We start from the raw sequence: 17,861 nt of genomic DNA, 5'->3' as shown, positions 1-17,861 counted from the left end.
TCTGTCCAGCCCATTTTTGTTACATGTTCCCTCTGCCTTCTTTCTGTCTTCCATTTCTCTTTTCCCTCCGCTTTGACCATGGCCATGGGCACCCCATGTGCCCCTACCCTCCTCTCTCGCCCTCTGGCTGTAGTTATTGCCCTGCCCAGTTCAGACTTGTAGGCACCAGAGCTGGTGGTGGTGGGCATTTCTCTTTTCTACACAGCTCACTCTGGGCTTTCTGGGTCATTCATGCAGGACCTGCAGATTTGAGGAGCATCTTTTTAAACTTCGGGTGGGCCCCCATACTATACAAAACTCACTCCACATCAGGTGGTAAAAAGATACTTGCAGCAGATTTTGTGCATTGCTAACCAAGAACCTCTGTGTTTAACTTGAATGGTTGCATGAGCCTGCACTCAAGCCCCCACGAGTCAGCGTTCAGCACATGAGCCTGCACTCAAGCCCCCACGAGTCAGCGTTCAGCAGAGCTGGCTTCTGAACACCTTCCTGTTAGGGCCAATAGCAGGTTGCCTTTAACTTCCCCTTGCGCGTTGGGAATACTTGTAAGAGTGAACATGGCCTTTGGGATTGAGGGTCAGAAGGAGTTGGCCGGGGGACAGGCCCCGCACTCACTGCTGGGAGGAGGAGCTTGCATGGTTTGGAGTGTAACTTAATAATGCAACTGAGTGTCACATCTGTGGATCCCCGGCAGACTGAGGGGCCACAAGCAGACCAAATTCTTAGGCTGGGCTGTTCTCACTTCTGTACATGTTCTTGTTTATTTCTACATTGTTAGTGTTGTCTGGTCCGCATGCCTTTCATTTGGGGAGTTTTCGTTTGTGTTTTGTTTTGTTTTCTGCATGCTTCACTTTCTTGTTTTGAATTCCACGAAGGTTTGTTTGTTCTGTTGATGATCATATTTTACTCCATGGTTTTTGTTCCCCCTCGTTTTGTCTTCTTACAGGTAGAGACTAGTTCTTCCTGTTACTGTAGAGGACAAGCTCCACTTCCGAAAGGAAAATGCTCGGATGTCACCTCGCTGACATTCCCGAGCAGTTGCCTCCCTTCCTTCTCGCCCTGTCCCAGAAGGAAGTGACATCACACCGCCCCCTGCGTCCTGTGCTTTTCCAGGCTGTGTGTCCAGAGCTCGTGCCTCTTGTTTTGCAAACCAAACAAGTAGAGGCCCGTGCTCTGCCCCTTTCTCCTGCGGCTCTTGTCTGTCGGTCTTTGTTTTGCTTACCCGTGTGCTCATTATTCAGCTTTGTTTGGTTCACTTCTCCTAGAAGCTATTTGATTAGAGTTGTTTTGATGTTATTTTCCATGTTTTCTGTTTACCTGGAAGCAGCACTTACCAAAATAATTAAGATGATTTGTTGGATATTTTCTTTAATGAAAAAAAATTGTGCAAAGGATAAAAGGCAAACCCACCAAGGAGCTTTTCTGTGGTTGACCCTGGCCAGAGGTGTGACACTCAGAACTGGGAAGCCCGAGTGTTACTAACCAGTGTCTAATCGGTTTTTTTAAGACTGAAGTGGCCGCCTCCCCATCTGGTGCCTGGCAGAGGCTCCACAGAGTCAGCCAAGATCTGCAGAGGGAGCTGGAGGTCCAGTGCCGGCACCAGGGGCTGACCGCACAGCAGACCCAGGCCCCGAGGCGTAGCTGCGGGGAGGCCACGGACGAGGCCGAGATCCACAGCCTCCAGGCGAGGCTCTGCAGTGCGGCCGCCGAGCTCACCGCCAAGGAAGAGGCGCTGGCCAAGCTGCAGGGCGACCTGAAGCTGGAGAAGGAGAGGGTCCGCGAGCACCTGGAGGAGTGGCGGCACAGCAAGGCCGCGCTGAGCGGCCAGCTGCAGGCCAGCGAGCAGAAGCTCCGGAGCGTGGAGGCCCTGCTGCTGGAGAAGACGCAGGAGCTGCGGGAGCTGGAGGCGCAGCAGGCGCTGCAGAGGGACCGGCAGCAGGAGGTGCAGCGGCTGCAGGAGCGCATCGCGGACCTCGGCCAGCAGCTGGGCGCCAGCGAGCAGGCCCAGCGGCTGATGGAGGAGAAGCTGCAGAGGAACTACGAGCTGCTGCTGGACAGCTGCGAGAGGGAGAAGCAGGCGCTGCTGCAGAACCTGAGGGAGGTGGAGGACAGGGCCAGCGCCTACGAGGACCAGCTGCAGGGCCACGCGCAGCAGATGGAGGCCCTGCAGAGGGAGAAGCTGAGCGCCAGGTCCGAGGGCAGCAAGGTGGTGCGCCAGCTGGAGGAGCAGCTGGAGATGAAGGAGGCCAGCATCCAGAAGCTGGCCGAGCACGTGCAGAGCCTGCGGGAGGAGCGGGACCTGCTCAAGCAGCGGTTCCAGGAGCTGATGGGGCGCACCGCCCTGTGCGACGGGGACGCGGCCGCGCTCCGGGAGAAGCTGCGGGGGAGGGAGGCCGACTACCAGAGCCTGGAGCGCTCCTACCGCAGGGCGGCCGGCCAGCTGCAGGGCTTGCACGCGCTGCTGAGGGACAAGGAGCAGGAGCTGAGGCACATCAAGGAGGCGCACGAGAAGGTCCTGGAGAAGAAAGATCAGGACCTCAACGAGGCTCTGGTTAAAATGGTCGCCCTGGGGAGCAGCTTAGAGGAGACAGAGATGAAGCTCCAGACAAAGGAGGAGATCCTGAGGAAGTTCACGAAGGCCTCTTGCGAGGAGGCGGAGGAGCCGCAGAGCTCCCTGGAGGAAGCAGAGGACGGCAGCGCCCCCTCGGGCCCACCGCTCCACGCCTCGGGCGCATCTCCGGGCTGCCCCCCCGGGAGGCTTGAGGGTGAGGACCCGGGGGCCCCCCCGAGGGAGAAGCACGAGCACAGCAGCCCCCGGAGAGAGGCGGGCGTGACGCCCCCAAAGTCAGAAGGGCCTGACCAGGAGGGGCTCCCGAAGAACGCAGGGAAATCTGAGCAGGGGGCGCCGAGTGTCAAGAGGCAGAGAATCAGGTTCTCCACGATCCAGTGCCAGAAGTACACCCAGCCCGAGGGGTCTGAGAAGACCTGGACAAGTAGCACCTCTTCTGACACCAGCCAGGACCGGTCACCCTCCGAGGAAAGCCTGTCGTCCGAGGCCACCCTCAGCTCGCTCCCCGCTAACAGCGACTCGGACACCTACCTCTCCATCATACACTCCCTGGAGACCAAGCTGTACGTCACGGAGGAGAAGCTCAAAGACGTGACGGGGAAGCTGGAGAGCCAGCAGGGCCAGAGCCGGGAGGCCCTGCTCTCGCTGCACCAGCAGTGGGCCGGCACCGAGGCGCGGCTGCGTGAGCAGCTCCGCACCAGCCTGCTCCAGGTCGGCGCGCTGGCCTCCCAGCTGGAGCAGGAGAAGCAGGCCAGGGTGACGGCGGTCGAAGCTCACATCGGGGAGCTGGGCAGCTTCCAGGTCAGAAACACGCAGGCCCTGGCTTGCTTAGAAAAGTGCCGCGAGCAGCTACGGTCTCTGCAAGGGCTTGGCCAGGAGGAGGCCCAGCAGGCAGGAGCGAGCCCCCTGGCCAGCGTGGAGGGCGTGCTGGTCAGTGCCATCCAGGCCCTGCGGCACTGGCCGGCTCCCGCCGACGGTGGGGCCCAGGCTCAGCTTGAGGAAGGGAGCTTCTTGGAGAAAGCCAAGGAGACTTTGCAGCAGCCGCCTCATCAGCCCGAACTGACCGAGCAGGAGCAGCTGCAGCTCCTTGCTGACCAGGTGGCCCTGGAAGCCTCCCTGATACACCAGATAGCAGACTCGCTAAGAAACACGACGTCGGACATCTCGCACCTCCTCCACGAGGTGTCTCCGTCAGGGGAGCTGCCCCGGGAGCCCGGTGCTGCCGTCTGGCTCGGGACCGCGGCAGACGCCTGGGCTAAGAAAGTGCTGGTGGACGGTGAGTTCTGGAGTCAGGTCGAGTCCCTGAGTCAGCACCTGGGGACACTGGGAGGCGAGGCAGCTGGCACGTCGGGAGAAGGGCAGCAGAGCCTCCCGCAGGCCCTGGTCCCCGCCCTGGCAGATGCGACGTGGGTCAGGGCGGAGCTCAGCTTCGCTGTGCAGTCAGTGAGGGAGTCGTTCCACCGGCGGCTGCAGAGCATCCAGGAGACGCTCCAGGGGACCCAGGTGGCCCTGCAGCAGCACAAGCTCCTGCTGGGGAAGATCCTGGGAGCCTACCAGACCCCGGACTTTGAGAGGGTGATGCAGCAGGTCTTGGAAGCCCTCAGGCTTCCAGCAGGCATTGCAGGTGGTGCACAGGCGTCCTGGGACAGGAGCCCACTAGGAGAAGATCTCGGTTGTCGGGACCTAGCCGGCCCCCAGGAGCCCGCTCAGCTGTCTGACCAGAGCTCTGGGGCCCTCGTCGCTATTCAAGAAGAACTCGCCCAACAGCTTAAAGACAAGGCCAGCCTCTTAGGAGAGATATCTGTCTCTCTAGCTTCGCTTCCCCCTGTGGAGTCCGTGAGAGATTGTCAGAAGCTTCTTCAGGCGTCCTGGAGTCTCTCGTACAACACGTCCTTGGGAGGCCTCGGTCAGTATTCTTCATTACTAGTCAAAGATGCAATCGTTCAGGCTCAGGTGTGCTATGCGGCCTGCAGAATCCGGCTGGAGTATGAGAAGGAGCTCCAGCACTACAGGGGCTCCTGGCGGAGCAGGGCGGCCTCCTGCCAGGAGCACGAGCAGGCGGTGGGAGCCCTGCGGGCGGAGTACGAGGACCTGCTCCGGAAGCAGAAGAGCGAGTACCTGGAAGTGATCGCCCTCGTGCAGAGGGAGAACGCCGAGCTGAAGGCCCAGGCGGCCCAGCTGGCCCATCAGCAGCGGTACCTGGAGGAGGTGGAGAGCAAGCACAGCGCGAGCATGTGCGCCCTGCGAGGGAGGTACGAGGAGGAGATCAGGTGTGTGGTGGAGCAGCTGAACAGAGCGGAGAACACGCTGCAGGCCGAGCACAGCCGGGTCCTGCGCCAGCTGGACGCCTCGGTCAGGGACAGGCAGGACCTGGAGAGGCAGCACGTGCAGCAGGTGCAGACCCTGGAGGACAAGTTCCAGCTCAAGGTCAAGGAGCTGCAGACCATCCACGAGGAGGAGCTGAGGACCCTGCAGGAGCACTACTCCCAGAACCTGCAGTGCTTGCAGGAGACCCTCTGCCAGGGCCAGGGCCAGCCCCCAGAGGCCCTCCCGGCCAGCAGCCCCCGCCCGCCCCCGTCCTCCACCTGGCCAGCCGAGCAGGTCGCCTCCAGGGAGGCCGACTCCACGGCGGGGCTGAGAGAGCGCGTCCAGGAGCTGGAGGCACAGACGGACCTCCTGCGGGAGGAGCTGGAGCACAGGGGCCCGCGGGGCAGCGCGGCCGCCCTGCAGGAGAAGTACCAGCGGGACTTCGAGAACCTCAAGGTTTCGGAGCATCGTTTCATTTGCAACGCAGTTGAGGGGCAGGCCTCTTCCTGCTTGTTGGGGGGCAGGGCTGGTGCATCGGACTGGGGTGGGGCTGGGAGACAGTTCTCGGCTCTGACTTTCCGATGAGCAGAGTCTGTTCCACCTTCTGTTCCTTCCTCAACTACTCACTCCCCGTGGTGTGGCCTCAGCAGGCCCAGGATAGGGTCTAGCGTCCCGTTCAGCATCCTCCTCTGGGAAAGGGGCTGTCAGAACAGGACCAGTGGTGAGCGAGGGAGTGTGGTCTCCCTGCCGCCTTTCCACCTGCTTCTGGAAGCCTCTCTGTGTTCCCCCAGCAGGAGAAGCCCCTGCTCTGCCCCTCACAGCCCCTCACAGCCCCACCCTACTTCCTGCCCTAACAGCCTGCCTCTAGGTTGGCACAAACACACACTTAAAGGAAGAGAACCCAGGATAGACAGGCCACAGGCACCCGTGGAGGGCTGTCTCTCAACTGTCCTGAGAGCAGAGTTTGGGGTTCCCAAAAGAAGGTTATTTGCAGGACAGTATCGACAGTCACTCCTTTTTCCCAACTCTGCGGAACTGGCGTTGAGCGGGCATTCTGTGTAAGGCATAGAAGCACAGCTCTCAGCTGTGTGCCAGGGTCTCCTGGCATTCCTTCTCAGGAGCTTTGAGAAAAGACCTTTTCTTGTTACTCTCCCACACTTGGCCCTGTTGTTTACATTCTGCCTCATTGGGCAGAACACCCAGGCCCTGGCAGTCCCAGGTGACATCCCAGGTGACGTCCCAGGCCCACGGACCTTGGGCTGCAGGAAGCAGTCCGGCTGCTCGTCCCCCTCCATGACCAGAGACGCCTGTGTGCACAGACATACTGCCCAGACCCCTAAGCTTCTTGGAGCCACCCTTTGGAGCTGTGCCCAGTAACTGCCCAGGTTGCTTGCAAGCCCTCAGTCCCCAGCCAGGCCTCTGGTGCGATGCTCCCCTGCCCGCACCCTGTGCACACAGAGCTGGCTCCCAGCTGCGGACAGCCGCCTCGCTGCTGTTGCAGATGTGCTGATGCTGCGTTGAGCAAGACACTCCTGTGCTCCCTAGCACCTCAGCCCTCCAGCTGCGAGAGAAGCAGGGATGTGTGCTGGTCAGCAGCATGGTGTTCACCTCCGTGACGACACAGCCCCCGACCAGAGACAAGCCCCACAGCCAGGTGGCCAAGAGGCCGTCTTCACTGTTCTTGTCCTGAGTCAGTCAGAACCTTTTGAAAAGGATTATGAAGTGAGAAAGCTTCAAGGGCTATTTCCTGATGGTGTTCAGATGATGCCCCTGGGACAGTCAGTGCTGTGAGCGCAGCATTCCAAGGGGCTCTGACAGTCATTTGCATAGACACAGTGTCCTAGTGCCTTCCCTGCAACTTTCACAGCACCCAGCAGTCTGCGTGGGCGGGTGCCTGGCACATGCACATCTCAAGTCCCCCCGCCAGAGCCTCCTGCACAGGAGGGTCAGCTCCCATGGCAGCCAGCTGGGCAACGGCGAGGCTTTGGCCAAAGTGGTGACATCATATCACCACTTAATAAGACTTCAGAAAGGAAAAAACAGCCTTATGTTGACAAACTGGCCACAGATGGTGCTGGGACCCAGTGTCCCCCAGCAGTGACGTAGGTCCACAGTGTTCTCTTCGACACCCTGGAGACACAGATAGTAGTCTCCCACCCAGGTCAGGGAGACTGGCGTCTGGGTCTGATAGCCCGTCTGCCACTGCACCTTCTCTCATGATTCTGCATGGTAGTCCTTGAGGGACCTCTGTGGATCTCAGGGGTTATTGGCTTAAAAATTAAATCTGTTTACAGGTTACTTTTTAACACATATTCTCTCTAAGGAAGCAGCTGGTCTTAAAAGATACCTCAGGGCTTCTGTGGGAAGAATTTTGACGCTTAATTAAATATTCTAAAGCACTCAAACGAATACTTACAGTGCCTGCTAACTGTGTGTTAACCAAAAAGCCATTTGTGAAGCAAAGCACACAGGAGGGACGGTGGTGGGCGAGGGGCCAGGCCACAGCTGTCCTGTGGTGTGACGGTGGTGAAAGGAGGCCACCAGCTTCCAGGTGGAGCCTCTGGGAGAAGTAATGTCCACTTAAGGGTGAACTGCAGTTAAGACCGCACGCCCACTGAGGCAAGTCTGTTGCAGTGAAGTCCAGACTACGACCATGAGTTTGGAAAGATGAGTTGAAAACCTCAGAAAGGCCTCACCACTACTGTGGGGGCTCAGAGACTCCTAAGCATGTTGATTTGATTTCTTGGTATTTTTCTTTTTGAACCCATGTGCAAGAAAATCAAATAGTATAGGATTGGGAGGGGGAGCCCCCACTGTACTTGGCATTCATAATGTAACATAGCCGCATTGTTCCAGTTTTTTAAAAATCACTGGAAGTCCTGATCCCTATTCAGAAACAGATCTTGCAAGGGATTTAGACAGAGTGTGACTCTGCTCGAAACAGCGGCACACACCACCTCCCTGCGTCTGTGGGGCACGCTCACCTGCACTGTTGATAAGACCAGCTCTGGCTTCCCAGTGTGGCTGTGTGGGACAGTGGGACTCCTCCGTAGGGACACTGTGTCCTTCCCTGCACTCAATCCAGGTGGCAAACCAGATGGTAACAAAGCGTAGACTAGTTTAGAGAGCAGTTCTGTTATGTGTCCCAGTATAGTGAGTGGAGTCACTAATCAGTGCCCCCTCTTCGTACCCCTTCAAAAGAAAACGGAGAAGGAAGACACAGGCTGGAGGGGGAAAAGATACATACATAAATCCCACTTGGACAGCAGAGATGTTAAATGACCAAGTGAGTGTGGCTAGCTAGGTAGTAGCTGAGCCGGGCCCTCCAGCTCACAAAGAGTCATGACTATGACTTATTTGTGAAATGCCTGGTTTGTGACTGGCCCGCAGAGCTGCTTGCTGTGCAGACAAACCACACGGCTGCCTCTGCACACTGACTCTTCTCCCTCCCTCTTGTCAGCCCTGTCGGGCAGTGTTCTGTCAGGATCTAGGGTTGGCTGTCTCAGATTCCACTGCAAACTCTTCCCACCCGCAGTACCCACTCTTTCCAAGGGTTCAGAGCAGTCACAGAAATAAGAAACTTACAGATGTAAACCCACCTTTTTCTAAGCATGTTGATGTGATTTCCTGATAGCTGCTCTGATATCATGAAGTGCCCACTAGTGCCCGTGAGAGTCGGCAGGCAGCAGTCAGGTGACCCTGCTGGGTCAGTGCGCACCTGCAGAGGGCGCCCTCTCTAACCCTGGGAGCCTGGAGCAGGTCAGGCCACTGGCTCACCCACCAGGACACCCAGCCGAGAGGCACACAAGCTGATGAGGTCCCTCTTGCATCTTGCAGGCCACCTGCGAACGGGGGTTTGCAGCCATGGAAGAGACGCACCAGAAGAAGATCGAGGACCTCCAGAGGCAGCACCAGCGGGAACTGGAGAAGCTGCGGGAGGAGAAGGACCGCCTCCTGGCTGAGGAGACCGCGGCCACCATCTCCGGTGGGCGCTGGGGGCGGGGCATGTTAACCCAAAGGGCGGGACAGGTGGAAGACTGAGTGCCTGAGCTCAGAGTCAGGGCTGGTCTTTGTGCTTTTGGTTGAGTAAGCTTCATTATCCAAGAAAATTGTCTTTTTTTATTTTAATTTTCAATTATCGTTGACATTCGGTATTAGTTTATACTATGTTCCGGTGTACAGCAAACTGGTTAGTCGCATACTTTCCAGAGTGTTCCACCAGTATTTCCAATGCCCTCCTGGCACCAGACATACTTATTACAATATTATTGGCTATATTTCTTACGCTATACTTTACATCCCCATTACTATTTTATGACTACAACTAGTACTTCTTAATCCCTTCACCTTTTCCACCCATTCCCCTAAAACCTCTCCCCTCTGCAACCCTCAGTTTGTTCTCTGGATCTGTGAGTCGGTTTCAGGTTTTTAAACTTGAGTACTTTGCTGTTTACGTTCCACAGGTAAGTGAGGTCCTGGTGTTTGCCTTTCTCTGGCTTATTTGACTTGAGCATAGTGCCCTCCAGGTTCATCCACACGGTCACAGCCGTAAGGTCTCTCTCTTTTCTGTGGCCGAGTGGCAGTGCACTGTGTAACTGCAGCACGGCTCTTTTATCTGCTCCTCTCTCGGTGGGCACTCGGCTGCTTCCAAATCTGGGCTATTGTAAGTAACATGGCTGTGAGCATAGGGGATATATAATATGTTCTTGTGAATTACTGCTTTGGGTTTCTTCAGATATATACCTAAAAGTGGAATCACTGGGTTATAAGCAAGTTCTATTTTTAATTTTTTGAGGATCCTTTTCCATAGTGTATGCACTAACTGCATTCCCACCAGCTGTGCGTGGGGATCCCCTTTTCTCCACATCCTCACCAGCACTTGTCATTTGTGGATTTATTGATGAGCGCCATTCTGACAGGTGTGAGGTGAGATATCTCGTTGTGGTTTTAATTTGCATTTCTCTGATGATTAGTGATGTTAAGCATCTTTTCATATGTCTTGGCCATTTATTTGGTCCTCTTTGGAGAAGTGTCTATTCAGGTTCTCTGTCCATTTTAAAATTGTATTGTTTCTTTTAGGATATTGAGTTGTATGAGTTCCTTATATACAGTATTTTGGATACTAATCCATTGTATGATGTGTATTTGTCAGATACCTTCTTCCATCCAGTAGGCTGTCTTAGTTTGTTGATGGTTACCTTTGCTGTGCTAAAACTTTTTAGTTTGATGTAGTTCCATTTGTTTATTTTTTTCTTTTGTTTTTCTTGTCTGAGGATATAAATTAGAAAAAAATATTGCTAAGAGAAATGTCTGAGATTTTACAAAATTTATAAATTTGAGATATTAGCCCCTCATCATATGAGTCGTTGGTGAATGTCTTCATTCAGTAGGTTGTCTTTTCTTTTAAAAAATTTTTTAACTTGTAAGTTATAGTGGGCATACAATATTATGTTAGTTTTAGGCATACAACCCCATGACTACACCTTTATATAACTTGGGAAGAAATCACCCCAGTAAATGTAGTACTCATCTAACACCATATGTATTTGTTACAGTGTTACTGACTGTTCCCTGTGCTGTGCTTGATGCCCCGTGACTGTTCTGTAACCACCAGTTTGTATTTCTGAATCCCCTCACCTTTCTCATCCACCCCAGCCCTCTCCGTTCTGGCAGCTGTCACGTGTTCTCTGCATCTGTGAGTCTGTTTCTGTTCTGTTTGTTCATTTATTTTGGTATTTAGATTCCACATAAGTGAAATAATATGGCATTTGTCTTTCTCTGACTTATTTCACTCAGCATAATACTCTCTAGGTCCATCGGTGTTGCTGCAGGTGGTGAGATTTTATCCTTTTTTTATGGTTGAGTCATATTTCATTGTCTGTTGTACCACTTTCTATCCACTCATCTGCTGATGGACACTTAGGTTCCTTTCATATCTTGGCTATTGTAAATAATGCTGCAGTGAACATGTGGACACATGTCTTTCAATTGAGTGTTTTGTGTTTCTTTTCATAAATACCCAGAAGTGGAATTGCTGGCCCTTCTTTGTTTCTTGTGTAGCCTTTGTTTTAAATCTATTTTGTCTGGTATAAATATTGCTACTACAGTTTTTCGTTTGTTTGTTTTTCTTTTCATGAAATATCTTTTCCATCAGTCTGTTTGTGTCTTTTGATCTGAAGTGGGTCTGTTGTAGACAACATGTGTAAGGATCTTGTTTTGTTATCCATTCAGCCACCATATGTCTTTTGAGTGGAGCATTTTAAGTAATTATTTTTTCCAGAGGCAAGTTTTATTAACCATCATAGTGTGTGTGTGTGTGGGGGGGGGATGAGAAACATCAACTTGTAGTTGCCTAACTTTAATTGTCCATTTATTGCTTCTCATACGTGCCTTGACCAGGGGCCTTCAGCCAATCCAGTGACCTGGGGTCGTGTTGATGGTCTGGTGCTCAACCCTGCAACCCTGCACTCAAGCTGTGACCTGGGGGTCTCGAACCCGGGACCTCACTGTCCCAGGTCAATGCTTTGTCTACAGTGCCACTGCCTGGTCAGGCTTGAAGTAATTATTAATAGATAGATATTTATTGCCATTTTAGTGTTCATATTTTTTTCTTTTTCATTTTTCTGAAGCTGGAAACAGGGAGAGACAGTCAGACAGACTCCCGCATGCGCCCGACCGGGATCCACCCGGCACGCCCACCAGGGGCGATGCTCTGCCCATCCTGGGCGTCGCCATGTTGCGACCAGAGCCACTCTAGCGCCTGGGGCAGAGGCCAAGGAGCCATCCCCAGCGCCCGGGCCATCTTTGCTCCAATGGAGCCTTGGCTGCGGGAGGGGAAGAGAGAGACAGAGAGGGAAAGCGTGGCGGAGGGGTGGAGAAGCAAATGGGCGCTTCTCCTGTGTGCCCTGGCCGGGAATCGAACCCGGGTCATCCGCACGCTAGGCCGACGCTCTACCGCTGAGCCAACCGGCCAGGGCCCATATTTTTTTTATTCTTAAAGAAAGCCCTTTAATACTTCTTGTCATACTGGCTTGGTGGTGATGTACACCTTTACCTTTCTCTTGTTCGGGAAGCACTTTATATGTGTCCTTCGATTCCAAATGTTAACTTGGGTGGGTAGTCTTGATTTCCATCACTGTGAGTAATTTCATGCCAGTCCATTTTGGCCTGCGAAGTTTCTAACGAGAAGTCAACTGACAGTCTTACGGGAGCTTCCTTGTAGGTAACTCTTTCTTTTTCTGCTTTTAAGATTCTCTCTTTGTCTTTAACCTTTACATTTTAATTTTGATGTGTCTTGGTGTGGGTTTTTGGGGGTTCATCTTGTTTGGGACTTCCTGTGCTTCCTGGACTTGTGTGTCTTTTTCTTCACCAGTAGGAAGTTCTCAATCATTATTTCTTCAAACAGGTTCTCAATTTTTCACCGTCTTCTTTTGGTACTCTATGATCCTGATGATGTTATGCTTGATGTCCCAGAGATCCCTTAAACTGTCCTCTTTGGAGTTCTTTTGCAGTCTGATTGAATGTTCTATGCCCCCTTGTCTCCCAGATCACTGACTCAGTCCCGTGCTTTATTTAACTTGCTGCTGCCGCCTCCTGGTATAGTCTTCATTTCTGCCTGGCTTATTTTTATCGTTTCTTTATCCTTTCTTATGTTTATTATCTCTTTAAATTCTCACTTAGTTCATCTATTTTACCCCTAAATTCTCTGAGCAAAATATAACCGTTGTTTTGAACTCTTTATCTGGTAGATTGCTTGTCTCCATTTCATTCAGTTCTCTTCACCTTACTGGGCAGTTTATTTGTCCCCATTGGCTGCTTTTCTGTTTCTGTCTCTGTGTGTTCGGTGCACCCGCTCTGCCTTGCCGTTGGCTGGCTCCCTTCGGAGGAGGTGTCTGGTGGGGGTTTTCTGTCTCTGTGTGTTCCGTCCACCCGCTCTGCCTCGCCGTTGGCTGGCTCCCTTCGGAGGAGATGTCTGGTGGGGGTTTTCTGTCTCTGTGTGTTCCGTCCACCCGCTCTGCCTCGCCGTTGGCTGGCTCCCTTCGGAGGAGATGTCTGGTGGGGGTTTTCTGTCTCTGTGTGTTCGGTGCACCCGCTCTGCCTCGCCGTTGGCTGGCTCCCTTCGGAGGAGGTGTCTGGTGGGGGTTTTCTGTCTCTGTGTGTTCGGTGCACCCGCTCTGCCTCGCCGTTGGCTGGCTCCCTTCGGAGGAGGTGTCTGGTGGGGATTTTCTGTCTCTGTGTGTTCGGTGCACCCGCTCTGCCTCGCCGTTGGCTGGCTCCCTTCGGAGGAGATGTCTGGTGGGGGTTTTCTGTCTCTGTGTGTTCCGTCCACCCGCTCTGCCTCGCCGTTGGCTGGCTCCCTTCGGAGGAGGTGTCTGGTGGGGGTTTTCTGTCTCTGTGTGTTCGGTGCACCCGCTCTGCCTCGCCGTTGGCTGGCTCCCTTCGGAGGAGGTGTCTGGTGGGGGTTTTCTGTCTCTGTGTGTTCGGTGCACCCGCTCTGCCTCGCCGTTGGCTGGCTCCCTTCGGAGGAGATGTCTGGTGGGGGTTTTCTGTCTCTGTGTGTTCGGTGCACCCGCTCTGCCTCGCCGTTGGCTGGCTCCCTTCGGAGGAGGTGTCTGGTGGGGATTTTCTGTCTCTGTGTGTTCGGTGCACCCGCTCTGCCTCGCCGTTGGCTGGCTCCCTTCGGAGGAGGTGTCTGGTGGGGATTTTCTATCTCTGTGTGTTCGGTGCACCCGCTCTGCCTCGCCGTTGGCTGGCTCCCTTCGGAGGAGGTGTCTGGTGGGGGTTTTCTGTCTCTGTGTGTTCCGTCCACCCGCTCTGCCTCGCCGTTGGCTGGCTCCCTTCGGAGGAGGTGTCTGGTGGGGGTTTTCTGTCTCTGTGTGTTCCGTCCACCCGCTCTGCCTCGCCGTTGGCTGGCTCCCTTCGGAGGAGGTGTCTGGTGGGAGTTTTCTGTCTCTGTGTGTTCGGTGCACCTGCTCTGCCTCGCCGTTGGCTGGCTCCCTTCGGAGGAGATGTCTGGTGGGGGTTTTCTGTCTCTGTGTGTTCCGTCCACCCGCTCTGCCTCGCCGTTGGCTGGCTCCCTTCGGAGGAGGTGTCTGGTGGGGGTTTTCTGTCTCTGTGTGTTCGGTGCACCCGCTCTGCCTCGCCGTTGGCTGGCTCCCTTCGGAGGAGGTGTCTGGTGGGGGTTCAATGGTGCAGTCCCCTTGGTCACCTGAGCTGGGTGCTCTAGGAAGGTCCTTTTTATGGGTTATGTGTTCCCTCCCGTTGTAGTTGAGTCTTGATTGCTGTTAGCCCATCTGTGTTTGGGGGTGGCCCTCAGGCTGCTGACTGAGGACCTGCCTTCGCAGTTGAGGAGCTGCTGAATGGGGAACTGACTCCATAGCAGCATTCACCCAGCAGGTTCTTCTGTCTCCAAGAGCTCCCTTTGGGCGTGCTGCTTATGGAGCTAACGGTTCCTCCTCTGGTGTGGTCTGAATCCTGCCACTGGGTGTGCTGGTTCTGGGGATGCTAGAGGCTGTGACCAGCCCTGGGCTACCTGTTTGCACTGACAAATCAATCCAGTTTGTGAGGGCCTCTGCTGGGCCTGGGTGTGTGGGGGAGGGGACAAGCCACGGACTGAGGCTGGCTTCCCCAGCACGGAGCTGGGACAGGTCAACAAGACTCAAGGCACCTGAGATCGCTCTGCTTGCTAGCTGTCTGTGAGGCCCAGTCACGGAAAGAGCCTCTGGCAGCTCACATGTTGCTTGAGGTCGGTTCTGTGTGAGTGACCAGGTAGGCGAGTGGTGTTCAACAGACTGATACAGGTTTAAAGTTGGTGCCATCGCTGGATCTGAGGCCATTCAGTAAATGTCTCCACACCAAGGCCTGCTGCCGCCTGCCAGGTGCCCATGACCTTTGTGGTGGAGTCTCAGGGACCCTCAGTGAGGCCAGCAGAGCTCGGCAGGCCCAGACAGAGCAGGGTGTCCGTGTGTGAAGGGAGGGCCTGCCTAGGACTGGTCGCGCTGGTCAGGCTTGAGAGGGAAGAGTGGCCTTCACCCTAGAGCCACACAAGTTAGTGCCGCCCTGATTCTGTCCAGAACTCCTGTGGAGTCTTCTACACGGAAGGCCAGGCTGGCACAGTCGGCATTTTTTTGCAGGGCGTGAGTTCGGCAACGTGGGACTTGTGAGGGTAAGGCTAGTTAATCATGGGGGTGGAGGGTGGTCTCTGCCGCAGAGGCACTCAGCTTAATCTCTGACACCCACCTGGGTTCACTGTTGAGAGCCCTTCTGCACCATCTACACCAGTGGTAGTCAACGTGGTCCCTACCGCCCACTAGGGGGCGCTCCAGCTCTCATGGTGGGCAGTAGCGGAGCAACCAAAGTATAAATAAAAAGATAGATTTAACTATAGTAAGTTGTTTTATAAAGATTTATTCTGCCAAACTTAGCGAAAATCTGACATAAAGGACTTGGTAAGTAATTATTATTATATGCTTTAACTTGCTGTCACTCTGCTTTATAAATTTTATCAAGTAAAGTGACTTCCCTTCTTTATAAATCACCATGACTTTGGAACCGGTGGGCGGTTAGAAAATGTTACTACTAACAGATACAGAAGTGGGCGGGAGGTATAGAAAGGTTGACTGCCCCTTGTCTACACCGTTGGCCGAGGCAGCTGACTCCTGCAGGTGTGAGCTCTGCAGGGCAGGGCGATGGGGAGTTTGAGGGGGGCTGTGCGTTCCCCAGCTGATGTGGCGTGGAGGGAGACAGCCTCTGTGAGCGTGGGGGGGGGGGGGGGGACTCAGTGCGGGAATCCTGGAAACGACCTTCAGCGCTCTTCCCGGAGCCGCACAGCAGTCTGTCCTGGCCCAGCCAGCTCCCCCTCTGCCCAGGACCAGGCACAGAGGCTGGAGATCTGGGCACTGGCCCTGCAGGGAGGGCACCTGGGTGTGGAGCGACCCCTCCCTCCCAGCAGACAGAACTCCCACGGACTCTCACCGCAGCTGTTCTGTGGGCCCTGCTGGGCCTTACTTCACGGTGCACAGACCTCATCGTTGTCTCTTTTTCTTTAAGTGAGAGGAGAGGAGATAGACAAACTCCCCATGTGTCCCCAGCAACCCCCACCTGGGGCCAGTGCTCGAATCAACCAGGCTATCCTCGGCATATGCCCGAACCAGTCGACCCACTGGCTGCAGGAGGGGAAGAGAGAGAAAAGGGGGAGAGAAGCAGATAGTTGCTTTTCTTGTGTGCCCTGACTGGGAATAGAACCTGGGACGTCCACACGCTGGGCAGATGCTCTATCCACTGAACCAGCCGACCGGGGCCTCCCTCCGGGCTCTCAGCGGCCACACCTGGGTGCAGAGTCCACTTTTTCATGTCTCTGGTCTTCTCACCAGTTTCAGTGGGCCTTCTTCTGCAAAGCCTTGGTTGTAAGGCCTCTGTTCAGCTAGTCTTTATTCAGGTTGATTTTTCTCTAATTTAATTGTAATTCCAGTTTGTACTGGGGAGGATGTGAGTGTAATTTTTACGTATTCCACTGCCATCTTGGATCCCCCAAGAAAGTTCTTCTCTGACAGTTGTTTCTGAAAAGAGGCTGGTTTAGGAGCCCTGGTCAGAGCTGAAGCCTGGAGCCAGCACTGCAGCTCTCTGTGGCCACCAGCACACCCGGTGACGTGTGAGAGGCTCTCTGCCTCATCAGGGTAGACAGACACCTCTGCCTGGAGTGGCTGTCGCACCAGGACGCAGACTCTGGCTTCTGCCGGGCAGAGGAGCTTTGTCTCCAAGCCTGTGTGCTCTGTGTGCCCTCCGCTGGAGCCGCGGTGCCACTGTCTCAGCATCGTGTCGCCCTGGACGTACCAGAGCCCACAGCGGTTCACCGTGACGCCCAGGGAGACGGACACTGACCTGAAAGTGGGGTTGTTTTATAAACTCACTTGGATTTTTTTATAAATATTTTATTTATTGATTTTTTAGAGAGAGAGGAGAGAGAGAGAGAGAGAGAGAGAGAGGGGGGAGGAGCAGGAAGCATCAACTCCCATATGTGCCTTGACCAGGCAAGCCCAAGGTTTCGAACCGGCAACCTCAGTGTTCCAGGTCGATGCTTTATCCACTGCGCCACCACAGGTCAGGCCTAAACTCACTTGGATTTAACATTGACATTTACTTAATCAGTTTGGCATTCATTTAACATGAGGAAACATGCACCTGCATTCGCACCCCCACCCCAGAGACAGGGTTTGTGAGAGGCCAGCCTGACTGCCCACGATCAATCATTAACCGGTCCTGTCTGTCTGGGGCTCTTTGTGCTCACGGTCCTGTCCTGGTCCGCAGCCATTGAAGCCATGAAGAACGCCCACCGGGAGGAGATGGAGCGGGAGCTGGAGAAGAGCCAGCGGTCCCAGATCAGCAGCATCAACTCGGACATCGAGGCCCTGCGGAGGCAGTATCTGTGAGTCGGCGTCCTGCCCTCGGGAGGAGGCCGGCCCTGCGGGAGGGGAGGGGTGCCTTTCCTGTGCAGGTCCTGAGGCTGGAGGCCCGTGGTGCAGAGGGGAGCTCAGAGCCCTGTTTCCGGGGGGCTGACTGCCGAGGAGGGTCAGCAAGCCGTCGGCTCTCCTCGTGGCCCAAGTGGGCTTCCTGGAACCAAACTAAACAGAAACTCATTATTAAATCTAAAGAATAGGGTGCAGCAAAGAAAACTTGATAACTACTAGCTGTGTTTCAGGACGCTCTTAGGTCGTCACTGGGATTGATTCTCTCCATCAGCCGCTGCTGCTGCCTCAGGCGCTTGCGAGGAAGGGCTCAGGGCTGGGCCAGGTGCCTGATGCTTCCCGGCTATGAGAGGCAGCAGTGTAGCTACGAGGAGGTTGTCCCTTTGTGGCACCAACAGCACCTGGAGCCCTTGCGCTGGCGAGAGTCCTGCAGAGCTCGCCTTGCCTGGGGTCTCTGCACTGAGAGTGTCAGGGTCCCTGCGCTTCCAGGGCCCTCGTCCAGGGTGGTCAGGGCCGAGTGG

General features: G+C 54.8%; 1 protein-coding gene across 9 annotated transcripts in view; it reads left to right on the top strand.

Annotated features, from left to right (window-relative positions):
• MPRIP (myosin phosphatase Rho interacting protein) overlaps window positions 1-17,861 on the top strand; it is a 172,014-nt gene that overhangs the window by 140,491 nt on the left and 13,662 nt on the right. For 7 of the 9 annotated variants that reach the window (XM_066365085.1, XM_066365084.1, XM_066365082.1 and 4 more), the window contains 3 exons: window positions 1,508-5,332; window positions 8,714-8,861; window positions 17,183-17,300. In XM_066365085.1, the coding sequence (XP_066221182.1) occupies window positions 1,508-5,332; window positions 8,714-8,861; window positions 17,183-17,300 (4,091 nt within the window). The remainder of the gene's footprint in view (window positions 1-1,507; window positions 5,333-8,713; window positions 8,862-17,182; window positions 17,301-17,861) is intronic. The other 2 variants (XM_066365087.1, XM_066365088.1) reach the window with 1 other exon arrangement.

The sequence above is a fragment of the Saccopteryx leptura genome, chromosome 2, assembly GCF_036850995.1.
Source record: "Saccopteryx leptura isolate mSacLep1 chromosome 2, mSacLep1_pri_phased_curated, whole genome shotgun sequence".
Classification (NCBI taxonomy): Eukaryota; Metazoa; Chordata; class Mammalia; order Chiroptera; family Emballonuridae; genus Saccopteryx; species Saccopteryx leptura.
Note: the sequence above shows the minus strand (reverse complement) of the source record. Positions and strands in the feature narration are given on the sequence as shown.